General features: G+C 42.2%; 1 protein-coding gene across 1 annotated transcript in view; it reads left to right on the plus strand.

Annotated features, from left to right (window-relative positions):
• The window catches only part of LOC126215136 (aminopeptidase N-like), a 172,133-nt gene that overhangs the window by 98,013 nt on the left and 54,497 nt on the right, over positions 1-19,623 (plus strand). Inside the window, exon 9 of the mRNA XM_049941799.1 lies at positions 14,015-14,096. Within this exon, the coding sequence (XP_049797756.1) occupies positions 14,015-14,096 (82 nt within the window). The remainder of the gene's footprint in view (positions 1-14,014; positions 14,097-19,623) is intronic.

Below are 19,623 nucleotides of genomic sequence, written 5' to 3' on the forward strand. Positions count from 1 at the left end.
CAAAACCGTCACTGAAGCACTTGGGGTGTACATCACAGGAGTGAAAGGCGGCTGTGGACATGTGTACAGGCGAACAGACACGCAACTTTATAAAAGACATCACATTTACGCCAGTAATTGTAACATTTCTTTATTTCAGGACTGCAATTTCGGCCTTAGGCCATTATCAAGTGAAGCTGAAAATAGAGAATGTTTTTAAACTATTTAATAAAATCGTTGTGTATCTTCATATTCTGCCAATTACACAGGGTAATAATGAAATTGCGTGAGCATGTTACTTACATGTTATGGCTATTAGGCCATGTCAATCTAAAATGAGCTGACACATTTATAAGTCTTTTTTTTCTTTGTTGTGGTTTCATTCCCCTGGGCACCCAGGGAATGCCACGAAGACATTCCCCAGACCAAGACGCTCTCTCCCCTAGCCCTCCCCTAGCCCTAGCCGCTCTTCAGCCGAGTGACATGACAACTAAAACAAGAATAAAATGCTACATATATGAGGGGATAAAAAAGGGGAACATAAAACAGTGTAAGGGGAAATAATGGAGGTAAAAATGCACTGACAGGGAGACGTTCATGGGGGGACAATTAAAAAAGTCACCATAAAGTTAAAAAAACACAGTTGGCGAGTCTTAAAAGACAAAGAAGACACTGAATGCACATGCACAGGTTAAAAGTCGGCCACAGTATTAAAAACACTCCGGAACAACACACTTAAAACCCACTTGGAGCACACACGGTGAAGTATAAAACTGCCAGGCGGGACCTGCCGGGGGAGAGGTCGGAAAAGGAGGGGAGAGCAAGGGGCAGCAGGGGAGAGGCGGGAGACACGTGGGGCGGGAGATGAAGAGAGGGCAGGAGGGACTGCAGAGACACTGAAAGGAGGCACAAGAGAGGGAGCGCGAGTAGGAGGGGGAAGCCGCTCAGGAGGAGGGAGGGGGAGGAGAGGGAGCCCTGAGGAGGAGGCAGGAAGATGGGCTTAGAGTTGGTAGGAAGGGTAGATGTCAGGGCGAAGCTCATCATCTGGGAGGGGTAGATGGTGGAAGGAGGCGGAGGGTGTGGAGGTGGAGAGAGGGCGGGACACAGCGGTACACATTTATGTGTCGTTGTCATTACTATTAAATACATTGGTGACACTGTTACATAGTGCGAGCACACACATCCGTATGTCATAGAACAACATAGCCTGTAGACATGTTCGTTGGCCCATCACTAGTCATATATGGACTAAACAGCAGCGGCAGATTACTGTTTACAGGCTACTGGTACCAGTTTTGGAGTGTAAACTGATTACAGATTTTGCTTTGCTCTGTGTGGAGCGCCATTGCCGTCCGACGACTGTACTAGAAAGTATAGAGTGCGCACTCGTTGTGCCACTATAATATCTTACATAACCTATTTTTAATACATCATACATAAGATACATGGAGATTGATCACGGTTTTACTTACATAAAGGAATACTTCGTTATTCATCATTTTACGTACATAATGTATATATATCGTTCTATACACTTGTAGGTATTCTTATGTTGCCCACTCATTACCGTTAAATTTGTATAGGTTATTTATTTTGTCATGGTTTATTGTATTAATTTAGCATAACCAGAATCACAGGGGCGGTCACACACTTTCCACATCAGTGGTACGCTCCCATAGGGCCACCCTCATTCAATTGAAATACAGTGGGCGTGACAAGATGGTTCAAATGGCTCTCAGCACTATGGGTTAACATGTGAGTTCATCAGTCCTCTAGACTTAGAACTACTTAAACCTAACCAACCTAAGGACATCACACACATCCAAGCCCGAGGCAGGATTCGAACCTGAGACCGTAGCAGTCGCGTGGTTCCGGACTGAAGCACCTAGAACCGCTCGGCCACCGCGGCCAGCTAGTCGGCGTGACATTTCGCGAACTTTGCATAAGTAATAAGCACAGGAATTGATCGTCGACATGGTATACTAAAATGATATGACAGTGTACTAAGTATTTTCTGTGACGATTATATAAAATAACGTAATTCGTTTACGCGCCAGAACGGCTACCAGTAGCCTGTAAACAGTAATCTGCCGCTGCTGTTTAGTCCATAGATGACTAGTGATGGGCCAACGAACATCAGTGTCTACAGACTATGTTGTTGTATGACATATGGACGTGTGTGCTAGCACTATTTAACAGCGTCACCAGTGTATTTAATAGTAATGACAACGACATATAAATGTGTCACCTCATTTTAGGTTGACATGGCCTAATAGCCATAACATGTAAGTCAAATGCTCACGCAATTGCATTTTTATCCTGTGTAATCGGCAGAATATCAAGATACACAACGACTTTGTTAAATAGTTTAAAAACATTCTGTATTTTCAGCTTTACCTGATAATGGCCTAAGGCCGAAATTGCAATCGTGAAATAAAGAAAATATGATGTCTTTTATGAAGTTCTACATGACTGTGAATCCCAGGTATAAAAAGACGTGCAACTGTTGACAGTCTTGATGAACCAAGGGGTTACCAGCAGTGTCTCCTCGAGGGCCATTGAACGAACACTGCTACATCAGGGCCTCTGCAGCAAGTGCCTGGTTCGTGCACTGCTGTTCAATGGGGACAGAAGATCGATTTAGGAAACCAATGACGCAGCTGGAGGCGCTTTGAGTGGCGACAGGTAGCCTTTTCAGACGAATCACGTTTTATGCTCCACGGGTCAGATGGCCGTTGGCGTGTACAACCCTGAAACAATCGTCACACGGATTGGGGCTAGGGGAGAGAGCGTCTTGGTCTGGGGAATGTCTTCGTGGCATTCCCTGGGTCATCTAGACACTCTGAAAGGAACAATGGATGTATCCTCGGGGACCATGTCCACCTCTAAGTGCTACTTGTTTCATCCTCTGTGTGATGGCATCAACCAACAGGACACTGCTACGTGTGAACACGCGTGGTTGAAAGAGGACCAGGAGGAGTTTGTCTGTTCCCTGTCCACCAAACTCCCCGAATCCAAACAAAGTGGATAATCTGTGGGACCACCTCGATTGGGGTGTTTGCACCACGGACCGTCGACCGAGAAACATGGCGCAGCTGGAGTTGGCATGGCTGCACATGCCTCTCCGTGCCTACCAGAACCTCACTGACTTTCTCACTGCTCGTCTGTACTGCACAGGTGGTTGTTTAGGATTCTGACAGGTGGTCGCATTAAACTGACTATACCACGTGCCTCCGGTATTACTTTACATCCCCGCAACAGACAAATGTGGCGATGAGCAGGGAAGCAATGTTTCGCTTCTAGAATGAAATTTAATCTGCCAGGAAGTTTCAATGTTTCGTTTGTCGGAGTACTTACTTGTGTTATTAAATTTTATGTGTTATGTGAACTGAACTTCGAATGCGCAGCATGCGTACCTATGGAAAAACAAAATATGTTAATATTCTGTAATGTTTACCATTGGACATAATCACAATATACACTAGGGCTCATAAATTAAGGATAATTGCAGAATGTGATGCCACACAACGTGGCTCTACACAAAACTGCCGCTAATAGCATAGCCACATAGGGAACACACACGACACTGATCTGTAAGTCCACGGTATTGGTGATAAGTTCAGAAAAACGTACCAAACACATGTGCTACAGAACGCCACTGTTTCCTGCGCATGTACCCCGACATCAATATGGGATATGATCACCGTGCACACGTACACAGGCCGCATAACGGGTTGTCATACTCTGGATCAGGTGGTCGAGCAGCTGCTGGGGTATAGCCTCCCATTCTTGCACCAGTGCCTGTCGGAGCTCCTGAAGTATCGTAGGGGCGTGAAAACGTGCAGCGATACGTCGACAGAGAGCATCCCAGAGGTGCTCGATGGGGTTTAGATCTGGAGAACAGGCAGGCCACTCCATTTCACCTGATATCTTCTGTTTCAAGGTACTCCTCCACGATGGCAGCTCGGTGGGGTCGTGCGTTATCATCCATCAGGAGGTAGGTGGGACTCACTGCACCCCTGAAAAGATGGACATACTGGTTCCAAATGATGTCCCAACGCACCTGACCTGTTACATTTCCTCTGTCAAAGAAATACAGGGCTGTACGTGCACCAAGCATAATCCCACCCCACACCATCAAACCACGACCTCCATACAGGTCCCTTTCAAGGACATTAAGGGGACGGTATCTGGTTCCTGGTTCACGCCAGATGAAAATCCGGCCAGAATCACTGTCCAGACTATACCTGGATTCGTCCGTGAACATAACGTGGGACCACTGTTCCAATGACCATGCACTTTATGGGCTCTCCTGTGACCAGGGGTCAGTGGAATGCACCTTTCAGGTCTCTGGGCGAATAGACCATGCCTGCTCAGTCGTCTGTAGACTGTGTGTCTGGAGACAACTGTTCCAGTGGCTGCAGTAAGGTCCTGAGCGAGGCTACCTGCAGTACTCCGTGGCCGTCTGCGGGCACTGATGGTGAGATATCGGTCTTCTTGTGGTGTTGTGCACTGTGGACATCCCGTACTGTAGCGCCTGGACACGTTTCCTGTCTGCTGGAACCGTTGCCATAATCTTGAGATCACACTTTGTGGCACACGGAGGACCCGTGCTACGACCTGCTGTGTTTGACCAGACTCCAGTCGCCCTAGTATTCTACCCCTCAAAACGTCATCAATATATGTTCTTTGAGCCATTTTCAACACACAGTCACTATTAGCACGTCTGAAAATGTCTGCACACCTACTCGCTGCAAGGTACTCTGACATGCACCGACACACCTCTGCATATGTGGACTGCTGCCAGCGCCACCGTGCGACGACCGCAGGTCAAATGCACCGCATGGTCATACCCCGAGGTGATTTAAACCCGCAGACCGCCCAACAGAGCGTTGTTTCACCATGTATCAGCATTATCCTTAATTTATGAGCATGAGTGTGTATCGCGCTGAGTGAACTACAGAATATGTACGTGCCTGACTAACTATAAACAAACCTACCCAACGGATAAACATCGATACTGATCGACTTTGAATATGTCGCAGTGTAGAGCAAAATCAGCCACATACACATTTTTTATGCTTGCTCATAAAACCGTTAGAGGTGCGAAACAGTCCTTTAAGAAATCAGTTTGCCTGGCGCATAAAATCAAAGTGCTCTGAGCATTTCTTACACATTATTGTACAGATTGAAAATAATGTTACAGCACAAATGTACAAACTATTTCAAATATAACGTAACAAAATTTTAGAAGGTTATAGGTTGAAAACAAAAAATAGCTCAAATGTTAGAATAAAACACAAGTATAACCCAAGTAATTTTTATATTCCCTAAAATTAATATATACAGGGTGCAGCACTTACATACGGACAAGTTTCATTTTGAAATTCCCGCCAAATCGTAGTTCCGCCGGTGGACGCTATTGGCGTTCTTGAAAGCCATAGGCAACTAGTAAACAGTCAGAACCTCAAAGTGACCGAGATGTTACGGAAAAGTGGAGAGTACAAACGAAAAGCCGCGATTATCCATAGCCTTCACGCTGGGCGTTCGCCCACTGAGATAGTTCGATTCTTTGTGTACCAGAGATCATCTGTTTAGGATATTGTGGCCGAGTCTAATGCCTCGGAGGAGTCTGCGGTTGACCTTCTAGCTGTTGTGTGATGTCATGCCGTCACATTTCTTTCAAGAGGATCAAACTGTCACAAAAGAAGTTTACCTGCAAGTTTTGATTAATGCCAAAGGGTGGTTAGGTTTCGCAGGTGTCCACTATACGCAGGAGGCGGCTACACGGGTAGCAGGGGCTGTGTGGCGTGGACTGGGCGGAGTTTTAGGTCTCGGGAAAACACAAGATGGGCTGCAGTCACAAAGGGTGCAGGCTGAACACAGGAATAACATAGATACAGGAACCATTGATATAACTGTTGTAAATTGTCGTAGCTGTGTTGGGAAAGTACCAGAGCTCCAAGCGCTAATAGAAAGCACTGATGCTCAAATCGTTATAGGCACTGAAAGCTGGCTAAAGCCGGATATAGGCTCAGCCGAAATTGTTACGAAGAACCTACCGGCGTTCCGAAAAGATAGGCTAAACACGGTTGGCGGTGGAGTGTTTCTTGCTGTTAGAAGCAGTTTAACTTGTCGCGAAGTTGAAGTAGATACTTCCTGTGAGTATGGGCAGAGGTCATTGTTGGCAACCGGAATAAAATAAATTGGATCCTTTTACCGACCTCCCAGTTCAGATGATACAGTCGCTGAAAGGTTCAAAGAAAACTTGAGTTTGATTTCAAACACGTACCCGACTCTTATGATAACATCTGGTGGTGACTCTAATTTACCCTCGATATGTTGACGAAAATACATCTTTAATTCCGGAGGTACACATAAAATATCATCCGAAATTGTGCTAAACGCATTCTCTGAAAAATATTTCGAGCAGTTAGTCCATGAACCCACGCGAATTGTAAACAATTGTGAAAACACACTTGACCTCGTAGCAGCAAATAATCCTGAGCTAATAACCAACATCAAAACCGATATAGGCATTAGTGGACACAAGGTTGTCAGAGTGAGATTGAATATTGTAATCCCCAAATCCTCGAAAAATAAGCGAAAAATATACCTATTCAAAACAGCAGATAGAAATTCACTTGACGCTTTTCTGAGAGACTATCTCCACTACTTCCAAACTAATAATATACGTGTAGACCAGATGTGGCTTGAATTCAAAGAAATATTATCGGCAGCAATTGAGAAGTCTATACCAAATAAACTAACAAACGACGGAGCTGATCCTCCTTGGTACACAAAACGGGTTAGAAGACTGTTTGCAGGAACGACGAAACAAACGTGCCAAATTTAAACAGACGCAAAATCTCCAAGATTGGAGACCCTTTACAGAAGCTCGAAACTTCGCGCGGAGTTCAATGCGAGACGCCTACACCACTTTGTGTCGAAACCTGGCAGAAAATCCAAAGGGATTCTGGTCGTATGTGAAGTATGTTAGCGGCAAGAAACAATCAGTACCTTCTCTGGGCTATATCAATGGAGATACTATCTATGACGGTCCTGCCAAAGCAGATTTACTAAACACAGCCTTCCGACATGCTTTCACAAAAGAAGACGAAATAAATATTCTAGAATTCGAATCGCGAACAGCTGCCAACATGAGTAACGTAGAAGTACATATCCTCGGAGTAGTGAAGCAACTCAAATCAATAAAAGCAAGTCTTCTGGTCCAGACTGCACACCAATTAGGTTCCTTTCGAAGTATGCTGATCAATTAGCTCCATACTTAACAATCATATACAACCGTTCGCTCGACGAAAGATCCCTTACTCAAAGACTGGAAAGTTGCACAGGTCACACCAATATTCAAGAAGTTACAGGCCCATATCGTTAACGTCGATATGCAGCAGGATTTTAGAACATATATTGTGTTCGAACATTATGAATTACCTCGAAGGAAACGGTATATCGACACACAGTCAACATCGGTTTAGAAAACATCGTTTCTGTGAAGCACAACTAGCTGTTTATTCACATGAAGTGCTGAGTGCTATTGACAAGGGATTTCAGATCGATTCTGTATTACTGGATTTCCGGAAGGCTTTTGACACGGTACCACACAAGCGGCTCGTAGTAAAATTGCGTGCTTATGGAATATCGTCTCAGTTATGTGACTCGATTTGCGGTTTCCTATCAGAGAGGTCTCATTTCGTAGTAATTGACGGAAAGTCATCGAGTAAAACAGAAGTGATTTCAGGCGTTCCCCAAGGTAGTGTTATAGGCCCTTTGCTGTTCTTTATCTATATAAACGGTTTCGGAGACAATCTGAGCAGCCGTCTTCGGTTGTTGGCAGATGACGCTGTCGTTTATTGACTAATAAAGTCACCAGGAGATCAAAAAAATGTTCAAATGTGTGTGAAATCATAGCGACTGAAGGGGATTACATCGAGTAATATTAGTCTTGAGAGATAGCATTACTTATACGTAAAAGTATTCCATTTGTATTTTGTTCTAATAAATTTTCTTTTAAAGTAAAATTTCGTTTGTTCACGTTTAATTGCCTCACCCTATATATGCGAGGGTTGGGACTTAAATTGTGGCAACTATTTATTCACAACCGATACGAAAGAGTTAAATGTTTGTACTGTTTACTGTCCTTCAAAGTAGTCACCAACGTTGTGTAGAACCCGTTGCCAGCGATGTGGAAGACGTAATATACCGTTAGCAGAGCCTGTTCTGTTGATGGTGCGAATGGAGCTGTCTACTGCCTGTCGAATCATTGGAACAGATCTGGAGTGAATGCCGCGAAGTGGTTCCTTCGTCTTCGGAATCAAATCAAAGTCACAAGCACTTAAGTCCGGGGAGTATGGTGGACGTTACAGTACTTCCCAGTCCCATCGACCGTACAGAGCAGCCACAGCTTGCGCTGTATGCGCCCACGCATTGTCGTACAAAATTATGGGTGGATTGCACAGAAAGTGTCGCCGCTTCTTTCGCAAAGCTGGTCGCAGGTGATGCTCCAAAAGCGAACAGTAATACTGTGTATTGACGGTCTGCTGTGGAGGAACGTAATGCATTAGGATAACACCATCACAGTCGTACACGAGAATCACCATAAATTTAGACCACTCCATTCGCACCATCAACAGAACAGGCTCTGCTTGCGGTATGCTACGCCTTTCACGTCGCTGACAACGGGTTCTACCTAACGCTGGTTACTACTTTGAAGGAAAGTAACAGGTGCGAACATGTAACTCTTCTGTAACGGTTGTGACTAAGTAATTACCATTAATTAAGTTCCAACCGTCGTATATATATATATATATATATATATATATATATATATATATATATATATATAATGTGCGATTGGACCCATACGGATCACGCAAAGCTTTTCCGATTCAATTTTTTAATTCTCCAAACTTCTCTCATTCTTTCCCCATGAATTCTCTTTCTTTCCTCTGTCCATTTTGTCCCCTGTCTCTTGCAAACTTCATTCTCGGGTTGTACTTTCCAACTATTGATTTTTTGCCTGTATACATTTCTGTTTATAACTTCTGAAGAATTTATTTGTGCATTTGCTAGATCTGTTTTGGTTTCTTGTATCCAGGGTATGGTTTTCAATTTTTCAATGTATATTAAAATTTTGTGGGAGAGTCTGGGTGTTGGGAGTCTGTGGATATGACCGTAAAATTTTAGTCTTCTTTTCCGGATGTCTGCGGCGAGGTTAGATAATTTTTCTGTAGTTTTCCGAGACTGTAACCTGTATCCATCCTCAGTTCTTTTTGGGCCAAGAATCTTTCTGATAATTTTGCGTTCCTCTTTCAGGATGCCTTCCAGGCCGCCTTTTCTATGGAGTGTGAGTGTTTCGCTAGCATATAGTGCTTCGGGCTTGATTACTGTATTGTAGTGTCGTATTTTTGAGTGAATGGATAGACACGTTTTATTGTAGGTGTTGTGGGTTTTCCAGTATGCTCTTTTCAGTTTTTGCAGTCGAACTTTTTGTGCAGTTTTCTCTCCCCCTGTGGGTTCTAGGACCTCGCCTAAGTATTTAAAGAATGGAACTCTCTCAATTTGTCCATATTTTGTAGACAGTTTTTGAGTTTCAAATTTTGAGCAGATGAATTTGGTTTTTTGGAAGGAAATTTGTAGCCCAACTTTTTCGGCGCATTCTTTGAGAATGTCTATCTGTTTAATTGCTGTGGTCTCGTTTTCTGCTAGAATGGCCCCGTCATCTGCAAATGCCAAGCATGAAATTTTAATACCATCTTTAGATCTTCCTAGTTGTATAGGCTTCCAGTAATTTTGATTCTTCAGTTCTTTTTCCCATTCTCGGATGACTTTGTCTAAGACAAGATTGAAGAGGAGTGGAGACAAGCCGTCACCTTGTCTGACGCCGGTTTTGATCAGGAAGGGCTCTGATATTTCACCCAGGAATTTTATCTTAGAAGTTGTGTTTGTGAGCGTTTCTTTGATAAGGTTTAGGGTTTTCGGATCGAGTCCTAGCTCCTCAAGGATAATAAAGAGAGATTGCCTATCGATTGAATCATAAGCCTTTGCGAAATCAACAAAGGAACAAATGATCGGACTGTTTCTGACTGCTTTGTATTTTAGTGTTGTCTTCAAATTGAAAATTTGTTCTGCACAGGATCGGTGAGGGCGAAAGCCAGCTTGGTATTCACCAATACTGTGTTCGAGTTGTTCTTGTGTTCGTTGAAGAAGACAAGCTGAGAGGATTTTATAAGTGACTTCGAGAAGGGAGATTCCTCGATAGTTGTTTATATCTGCCATGTCTACCTTTTTATGCAGTGGATGAATTAGGGCGCATTTCCAATCTTCTGGTAGTTTTTCTGTCTGCCAAATGTCTGTGATGATTTGAGTGAGTTCTTTGAGGGAATTTGGTCCAAGATTTTTAAGTAGTTCTGCAGTGATATTATCTTCTCCGGATGCCTTGTTGTTTTTCAGTCTATGAATATGTCTTGGATCTCCTCTAGTGTAGGTGGTGGGGATTCTGGATTTGTGTAGACAGCAGTTTCTTGAGGGAATCTTGAAGAAGGTTCAGGGCAATTGAGGAGTCCGGAAAAGTATCTTGCCAGCTCCTCACAATTTTCCCGATTTGTCAGCGCTAGTTTTCCATCTGGTTTTCTGAAATATAGTTTTCGTGAGCCGTATCCATTGATTCTCCCAGCAAAGGTCTTATAGAAGTCTCGCACATTATAGTTACGGAAATTTTCTTCAATAGACTCACACTGTTCCTTGAGGTACTTCCTCTTGACTTGTCTGATTGTTTTTGCCACTTGTCTTCTGGTGTTGTGGAAGTGATCTAGATTTTCTGGGAATTTTTTACTGTTATACTTCAGAAAGGCTTTCTTTCTTTCTTTCTTCCAGCGCTTTCTCACATCCAGAGTCCCACCAGGGGTGTTTTGTGTTCTTTTTCAATGGGATCAGTTCTTTTGCCTTCTTTGTAATTTTTGTTCGAAATTTTTCCCAAGAGTCAGCTGGTTCCTTTTCCCACTCCTCCTTCAGATTGGTTTCTTTGATTGTTCGTGTGTCAAATTTCATCATGTGTGTTTTCTTCGGATAGAATTTTTTTGGGGTGAATTTCACTTTAATGCGTGTTAAGTAGTGGTCTGAGTCAATGTTCGCCCCACTGCGGACTTGGACATCATGGATCTCTTTCTGTACGAAATAGGAGATGGCAATGTGGTCAATCTGATATTCGCCGATCTCTTGTATGGGGGACCTCCAGGTCTTTTGTTTTCTAGGTTTTTTTCTCAAAGATGTAGACATTATTTTTAGATTATTTTGTTGGCATAGTTCAATAAATCTCAGTCCGTTTCTGTTGGTGAATCTGTGTGCTGGATATTTTCCTACAGTTTTTTGGTGTTCTTTCTCTCTGCCAATTTGTGCATTGAAATCTCCCATTAAGATTTTGATATCATCCCGGGGAATTTTGGTCATGACATCTTCAAGTTTAGTCCAGAATTTTTCAGTTTGTAGTTGGCGTTTTTTGTTGTCTATGTTTGTGGGTGCATGAACATTTATCAATGTGTATTTCTTGTTGGCGCACTGGATACGCATGGTCATGAGGCGATTATTTATGGAAGAGACCTCTCTAATTGAGCCTAATATATTTCTGTGCACCGCAAATGCCATGCCCAGGAGTGGCGTACCATTGGCAATTCGTTTGTCGGTCTTGCTCTTGAAGAAGCGATAGTTTCCATAGTCTATTGTATTTTCATCCGTGAATCTAGTTTCTTGTAACGCTAAGATCTTAATTTTTTGTTGGTCTAGCTCTAAGTTGTGTAATTTTCCAGGTTGAATTAGGGTCTCAATGTTAAAGGTACCAATGTACATGGGAACCTTGGGACGAAGTTTGCTTGAGAACTCTGATCGTGATGGCCCGGGTTCCCCAGAATCCGAAAACCCAGTTGTCGTCTGTCGACGAGTGGATTGGTTACCACCTGGGGTAATTCTGTCATATATATATATATATATATATATATATATATATATATATATATATATATATATAACTGGCCATTAAAATTGCTACACCAAGAAGAAATGCAGATGATAAACGGGTATTCATTGGACAAATATATTATACTAGAACGGACATGTGATTACATTTTCACGCAATTTGGGTGCATAGATCCTGAGAAATCAGTACCCTGAACAACCAACTCTGGCCGTAATAACGGCCTTGATACGACTGGGCATTGAGTCAGACAGAGCTTGGATGGCTGCCCATGCAGCTTCAACAAGATTGTGAAGAGCCAGTTGCTCAGCCTCCATTGACCAGGCGTTTTCAATTGGTGAGAGATCTGGAGAATGTGCTGGCCAGGGCAGCAGTCGAACATTTTCTGTATCCAGAGAGGCCCGTACAGGACCTGCAGCATGCGGTCGTGCATTATCGTGCTGAAATGTAGGGTTTTGCAGGGATCGAATAAAGGGTAGAGCTACAGGTCGTAACACGTCTGAAATGTAACGTCCACTGTTCAAAGTGCCGTCAATGGGAACAAGAGGTGACCGAGACGTGTAACCGAAGGCACCCCATACCATCACGCCGGGTGATACGCCAGTATGGCGATGACGAATACACGCTTCCAAAGTGCGTTCACTGCGATGTCGCCAAACACGGATGCGGCCATCATGATGCTGTAAACAGAACCTGGATTCATCCGAAAAAATGAGTTTTTTTCCATTCGTGCACCCTGCTTCGTCGTTGAGTACACCATCGCAGGCGCTCCTGTCTGTGATGCAGCGTTTAAGGCTAACAGCAGCCATGGTCTCCGAGCTGATAGTCCATGCTGCTGCAAACGTCGTCGAACTGTTTGTGCAGATGGTTGTTGTTTTACAAACGTCCCCATCTGTTGACTCAGGGATCGAGATGTGGCTGCACGATCCGTTACAGCAATGCGGATAAAATGCCTGTCATCTCGCCTGCTAGTGGTACGAGGCCGTTGGGATCCAGCATGGCGTTCCGTATTACCCTCCTGAAGCCACCGATTTCATATTCTGCTAACAGTCATTGGATCTCGACCAACGTGAGCAGCAATGTCGCGATACGATAAACCGCAATCGCGATAGGCTACAATCCGACCTTTATCAAAGTCGGAAACGTGATGGTACGCATTTCTCCTCCTTACACGAGATATCACAACAACGTTTCACCAGGCATCTCCGGTTAACTGCTGTTTGTGTATGAGAAATCGGTTGGAAACTTTCCTTATGTCGGCACGTTGTAGGTGTAGCCACAGGTGCCAGCGTTGTGTGAATGCTCTGAAAAGCTAATCATTTGCATATCACAGCATCTTTTTCCTGTCGGTTAAATTTCGCGGCTGTAGGACGTCATCTTCGTGGTGTAGCAATTTTAATGGCCAGTAGTATATATATATATATATATATATATATATATATATATATATATATATATATATATATATATATATATCGCTGTAAGAATATGTTCTTACAGCGATACAGAGATATTTCTTCCTTATTTCTGACAGATGCATTTTGGAATACCACTTCATCTTATATGTTTGAATTTCATAATAGCGAAGCTGTACATTTTGCTATTAGTCAAATGTCGAAATCAAAAACAATAGAGTGGGGGATGTATTTCGAGAAAAATTCGTTTTTTAATGGAGATATTTCACCCCCATTAATGACCACATGGGTAGGTGTAAAATAATATGTATCTTTCATGTTGCTCTACAATATAACATATTCAAAGCTGATCAAAGTCAAAGTGTTTCCCTCGGGTAGATTTATTAGTATGTCAATGTCACATTATGTATGTTTATGTACTCAGCTCACACTGCGCTCCGAATCACTGTATCATTCATGCTGCATAAGCTACATATAGTAAACTTCTACGTGTGCTGGAGCACTCCTCCTTTCTGCCAAATAACCTTTTGGCAATGGCGCGTTTTCTCAACTGTGTTGAGATCTGCCTTTTATCTGACTCGGAAAGAAACAGTGAGTGTACGAGATCTAAGCGCTGTGTATCGTTTCTTTGTAGGTGGCTCAGTGATCCGTATGATGCAGCACGCCTTGGGAACAGATGTGTTCTACGATGGACTTAGTCGCTATCTCAAGGCAAAGTAAGTACCATGTTTAAATTCTGTGTCTATCTTGTGTCATACAGTGACCATTACTTCACCTTCTATGTGGTGAAATTCGCGTTTTAGTTAAAAGAACAACCCCTGATGCAAGGAAATGTATGTTGTGATTCTGCCTCACTGGAATGAGGGCTAGACTACATCAATGCGTCTGAGAACATGTAGCTCACTGGTACGTACTAAAGTGGCGGAAATGAAAATTGTTACACCATGAACGCCTTGTCTGATTAATATTTCCGTGCTTGTGCCAGATATTTAACATTTTCAAATGGTCAATACTTACTTAAGTTACAACTTAAAAAAGAGAAAAATCTTTGACTGTTACAAGTAGAGCTAAGTTGCAGAGTAGAAAGGTACTGGGTAAATAATTAACATGTTACTACCTTCATTGAACATTGGATACCAAGACTGTGGAATATCGTTTGACTGTTTTTTGGCAAACGCTTTCGTCATGGTAGATCAACAGTGGACCCAGTTGGACAGTTGATGGAAAGACATTGGGAGTATGGGGAAGATCTGGTGATGACATTTCTCGACCTAGCGAAACCATATGACGGTGTTCCAGGGAAAAGAGAGTTGGAAAGCAAACACTTGAAGTCATCCAGGCAATGTATGGAAAAAGCTCTAGTTGTGTGCAGACACCAGTTGGAAGAACTGAATTGTTTAAGAATGTTACGGGACTAAGACAAGGAACTGTGCTATCACCACTACTATTTACAATGGTGTTGGATGAAATAGTCAAAGAGACGAAAGAAGCCCTTAGAGGAAGGGAGATGATTCTGTTACTATTTGCTGATGATATTGTGGTGTGGGGAACAAGCAGTAAGGAGGTAAACAAATAGACATCCTAAATGATAAGGTCGAGAAATATGGAAAGAAATTTAGTGTGGAGAAAAGCAAGACAATGGTGGTAACCAGAGCGGATAGAGAGGATAAGGGACAAATTCATATTAAGGGATGGGATATTGAAATAGTGGACGACTTTAAATATCTGTAAAGTGTATTAATGGGGAATGCATGTTTGGAGGCAGAAATTAGCAAAAGAATACAACAGAGTAGTACGTTTTACCAGTGTGTGAGGGGCTTGGTGTGAGGAAGGGAAGTGCCAATGAGGTGCAAGCTGGTGCTATACAAGACTTACTTCACACCTAATTTACAGCTCAGAGACTTGGACTGTGACTAGAGGAGAGTAGGATACAGTCCACTGAAATGAAGTTTCTGAGAAGTATGCTACGGAAGAGGAGGAGAGACAGAATGTAAAATGAAGATTGTAGGAAGGAAACTGGAGTGGAGAAGTTGACTAAGAAAATTTAAAAGAATAGATTAAAATGGTTTGGGTGTGTGAAGAGGATGGGAGAGAAGAATACCAAGAAAAATGATGGAGTTCAAGATTGAGGGCAAGAGACCAAGTGGAAGACCGAGAACAAGATGGATGAACACAATAAAGATGAGTTAAGGAGGAGGAATCTGCTACGGAACCAAATTGTGGAAGAAGAATGGTGGAAAGACCGAGTGAAGTGGCGAAGTACCATTGATATCCCAACCCGACTAGATTTTGGATAGAGGGAAGACGAAGGTGATGATGAACAATGTGGCAGATGGTTAGTTGTTTACAGAGGAGCCACCATATCAACAACCTATCAGAGAACGGTATAGGTCGCACTGTGTTTGTAAACGTACCTGTTGTGATTCTCTTTCGTCATGTGTTTTCTTTCTTTTTGCTCTTTTTTTTATAATACGCAAAATACTGCAGCCAGTACCTCAAAAGTACAGAAAAGTGATTTGATCCATTATAAATGGTTTTTGAAAGCCTGCGACTGTAGATACAGTAGGTTCGTTTATAAATAAATCTTCTGCTACCAGTCACGATTTTCTTTATTTTACTATTCGCACGACGCGTTTCGAGAAATAATTCCCATTTTCAAGTGCGTTTTTATGATGTGTGTTAAGCCATTTCTTTTGATGTTGTCAGTGTGTGTGAGTCTGCTTCATTTTGTTGACTTTTACTGTAATACATAAGAAACGCGATTTTTAGTTGGATATCAATTCTTTCTGTGAGGTTAGTGGCTAAAGTTTGAGAACAATTTGTACTTACAATTTTCTAATGGTCCATTTGTGTAGAGAGTCACACACACTTAACATCACACACAACTTGTACATTTTACACATCGAAAATATCTTATATAAACAAAAGAGTTACAAAGATCTTCTTATAGGTAGTTCACAGAGATAACATTATAGCTCTTCCACAGATTATGATATGCTTTTGTACAGAGGTTAATTTATCTTTACAATTTGGTTCATGAATTACTTATACTGATTTTACAATTGTGCTTATTTCTATGTTTTAGTATTTTTATTTAAGTATATTATCGAAACATCTGAAGAAATTCACTGATTCACTTTCAAGTTTTTCATTTAACATTTTATCTTCATATTTTCTGTAATGTGAATATATCTCCAGTTCTTCAAGCAAATCCATTTTACGTCCTTTATCTAGTCGGTGGAGTACTTTGACATTTTGCTCTATTTTTCCAAATGGGTGTCCTGTATTATGTATGTGTGTTGCTATTGCTGATGTAGTGTGTTTGTTGTGTGTGTATGCTCTAACCTCACAGAAAGAATTGATACCCAACTAAAAATCGCGTTTCTTATGTATTACAGTAAAAGTCAACAAAATGAAGCAGACTCACACACACTGACAACATCAAAAGAAATGGCTTAACACACATCATAAAAACGCACTTGAAAATGGGAATTATTTCTCGAAACGCGTCGTGCGAATAGTAAAATAAAGAAAATCGTGACTGGTAGCAGAAGATTTATTTATTTATTTATTTATTTATAAACAAACCTACAGAAAAGTGATAACTCTCTTTGATCGTGCAATTAATTACTGCCGGTTAAGGGTCAACGTACGAAAGAATTCGGTACTGAAGTGCAAAGCTGTTGCTTCCGCATCCCTACAGGGCAGTCAGATAGCAGCGTACCGACAACATTTCTCCATCCCCTGTTCCACTGTCAATCACTTTGTTTTTGTCACCCACTACTACTACGATGACGGGCGTTCAATATGTAATGGCACACTTTTTTTCTGAAAGCAGGTTGGTTTTATGCAGGACTGCAATACTTTCGGCTACAAAAACCAATTCCTCAACGCATTCTACCATCAATGTGACGGCCTTACGTCACCTTTCTGGAAAGGTCTGTATGCCTGCATGACGTCACTCTTCTGGTCGACATCAGAGCCAACCACTTGTTGCACCAGTAAGCTCTCAATCATCCATGTACTGTTTCTTCTGCAGTGCATCCTTCATTGGACCAAGGCTGTTTATGGCCTTCTGCGATGAACGCAGCGCGCACATTCCTCTGGGTACCCCAACTGGTGGAAGGGTGTGTCATCACTACCAACAGAGATGTTCAGTATTCAGCAGGGAGGTGTTTAATTCTGATCCGTCGAATGAGAGTGTCCGCACGTTCCACCACTGTAGGACGACTGGAACGCGGCAGATCGGCTGTGTTCGTGCGACCTTATTGTGATGATGTCAGCCGCCTCGCCCAACGACTCACCGTGCTTTTGTTATTTTCCAGAGGACTGACATTCTGCAAGCGCCTCTGAATACCTGCGATGATCTGGTTGTGCGCCAAAAGAGGCTCAATGATAGCTCTTTGCTTGGAAAGCACCTCCGTCACAGAAGCCATTTTGAAGGCAACACACAGTGGCGCAACCTATCAGAACTTCATGAAAGTACAGGGACTGAAACGGGAATACTCCACGATACAACAAATTTTACATTTTTCAAGCTAAATTGTCCAAGAGAAAAAATATGTTGCATTCCCTATTGAACGCTCCTCATACTGTAATATTCCTCCCTTTGACTTGTGTGTGTTATTTACTAACCTGATATGTAAAACCAGATGTAATACTTGCATGTATTTTGTATTCTCTGAACTGGTTTACAACACATACTGTCATGCAAAGCCAACTGTAATAATAAGTGGTCGTGCGGTAGCGTTCTCGCTTCCCGCGCCCGGGTTCCCGGGTTCGATTCCCGGCGGGGTCAGAGATTTTCTCTGCCTTGTGATGACTGGGAGTTGTGTGATGTCCTTAGGTTAGTTAGGTTTAAGTAGTTCTCAATTGTAGGGGATTGATGAGCATAGATGTTAAGTCCGATAGTGCTCAGAGCCATTTGAACCATTTGTAATAATAAGCAATGTAACAAACAGAAATACAGTTACCTATCCGGATAGCAAAACCACAAAAACAAGTGTAAAAACCGTGTGTGTTCACTAACGAATAAGCGTCAAACTTTAACAAATAAGTTATTAGTTGAGAGGTATGGTAAATAACAGTAGTTAGACTACTATTCTACATCGATAACAATATATGTGGTTAGTGGTACACTATTATTCGCCAGTCTAATTAGGCACACGTAATGAAGCTGAGTAGGCCAGCAGAAAAGATCGCAACTCCCTACTTACCAAACAGACTTTACGTTTAGATAAAAGATGGTTCAGCAATACAAGAAAAGTGTAGCCGCTCGAAACAAAACTACAGTACCCAATTGCTTAAGCAAACGGATTGATTTCATGAAAGCAAAAGTAAATTTCGGAAGGAGAGGGTTTCTACATCAACGTATTTGGTACTCAACATTTCATTGATTCACTATAAACTGTTTAACGTTACTATTTATCACCATTAATCATCAACTTAGTATTTCCTTTCATTAATACGTATTGTGAAAGCAGTAAACAATTTATCTAATGTGGTCTCTGAATCTGGCATAACCTTACGTGATCATTTTAACACAGAAAATAATAGCAATGTTAATTATGAAATTCTCATTCTTTCCATGAATTATTTCACTGATTAATCACTGATTTGCCAACAATATATTAAAGATTTCACAGTCGTGGCTGAATACAGGTCACTCGGAATTTTCATGTACCAGGTTGGGATCCTGCTTGGTTTATGAGCGGGATAAATTACCAGGTGGACACAATTGTTAATTTGGGTGGTGGTTATTATTCTTGAAGCACATTTCGACTTCCTGGCACACACTGTAATACACAACTGAAGTGTCGTACCCTGTAAGCTGTGATCGGCGACGGTGGCGTTGGTGGCAACAACTGCATTAATGTCTGAACGGCCAAGAGCAGTTATCCATGTCGGACCTATTTCCTCTTCATAGCGATGATCCATCTTATAATGAACAGCCGGTTTTTCTCCCCATACCAGGCCGTGATAAACTGCAGTTTCCAACCGAGGCAAGACGCAACAATACGGCACACTCCACACTATGCTGGCGCTGTACGTGCTGCCTCTAAGATCACTGGCCACCGACTGATTTTGTTCGCGCCCGCCAAAGCGCGCCAAACGTTTCCGCTCCCACCTTTTCCTACGCTTAGACAGCTTTCAGTTCCTGACGGAACTACTCCATCTTTTATACTACACATATCTCATACAGCCCTAAGTGCCAGTAGCTATTACATACATAATTACATTATA

Source organism: Schistocerca nitens, chromosome 12 (assembly GCF_023898315.1).
Source record: "Schistocerca nitens isolate TAMUIC-IGC-003100 chromosome 12, iqSchNite1.1, whole genome shotgun sequence".
Taxonomy (NCBI): Eukaryota; Metazoa; Arthropoda; class Insecta; order Orthoptera; family Acrididae; genus Schistocerca; species Schistocerca nitens.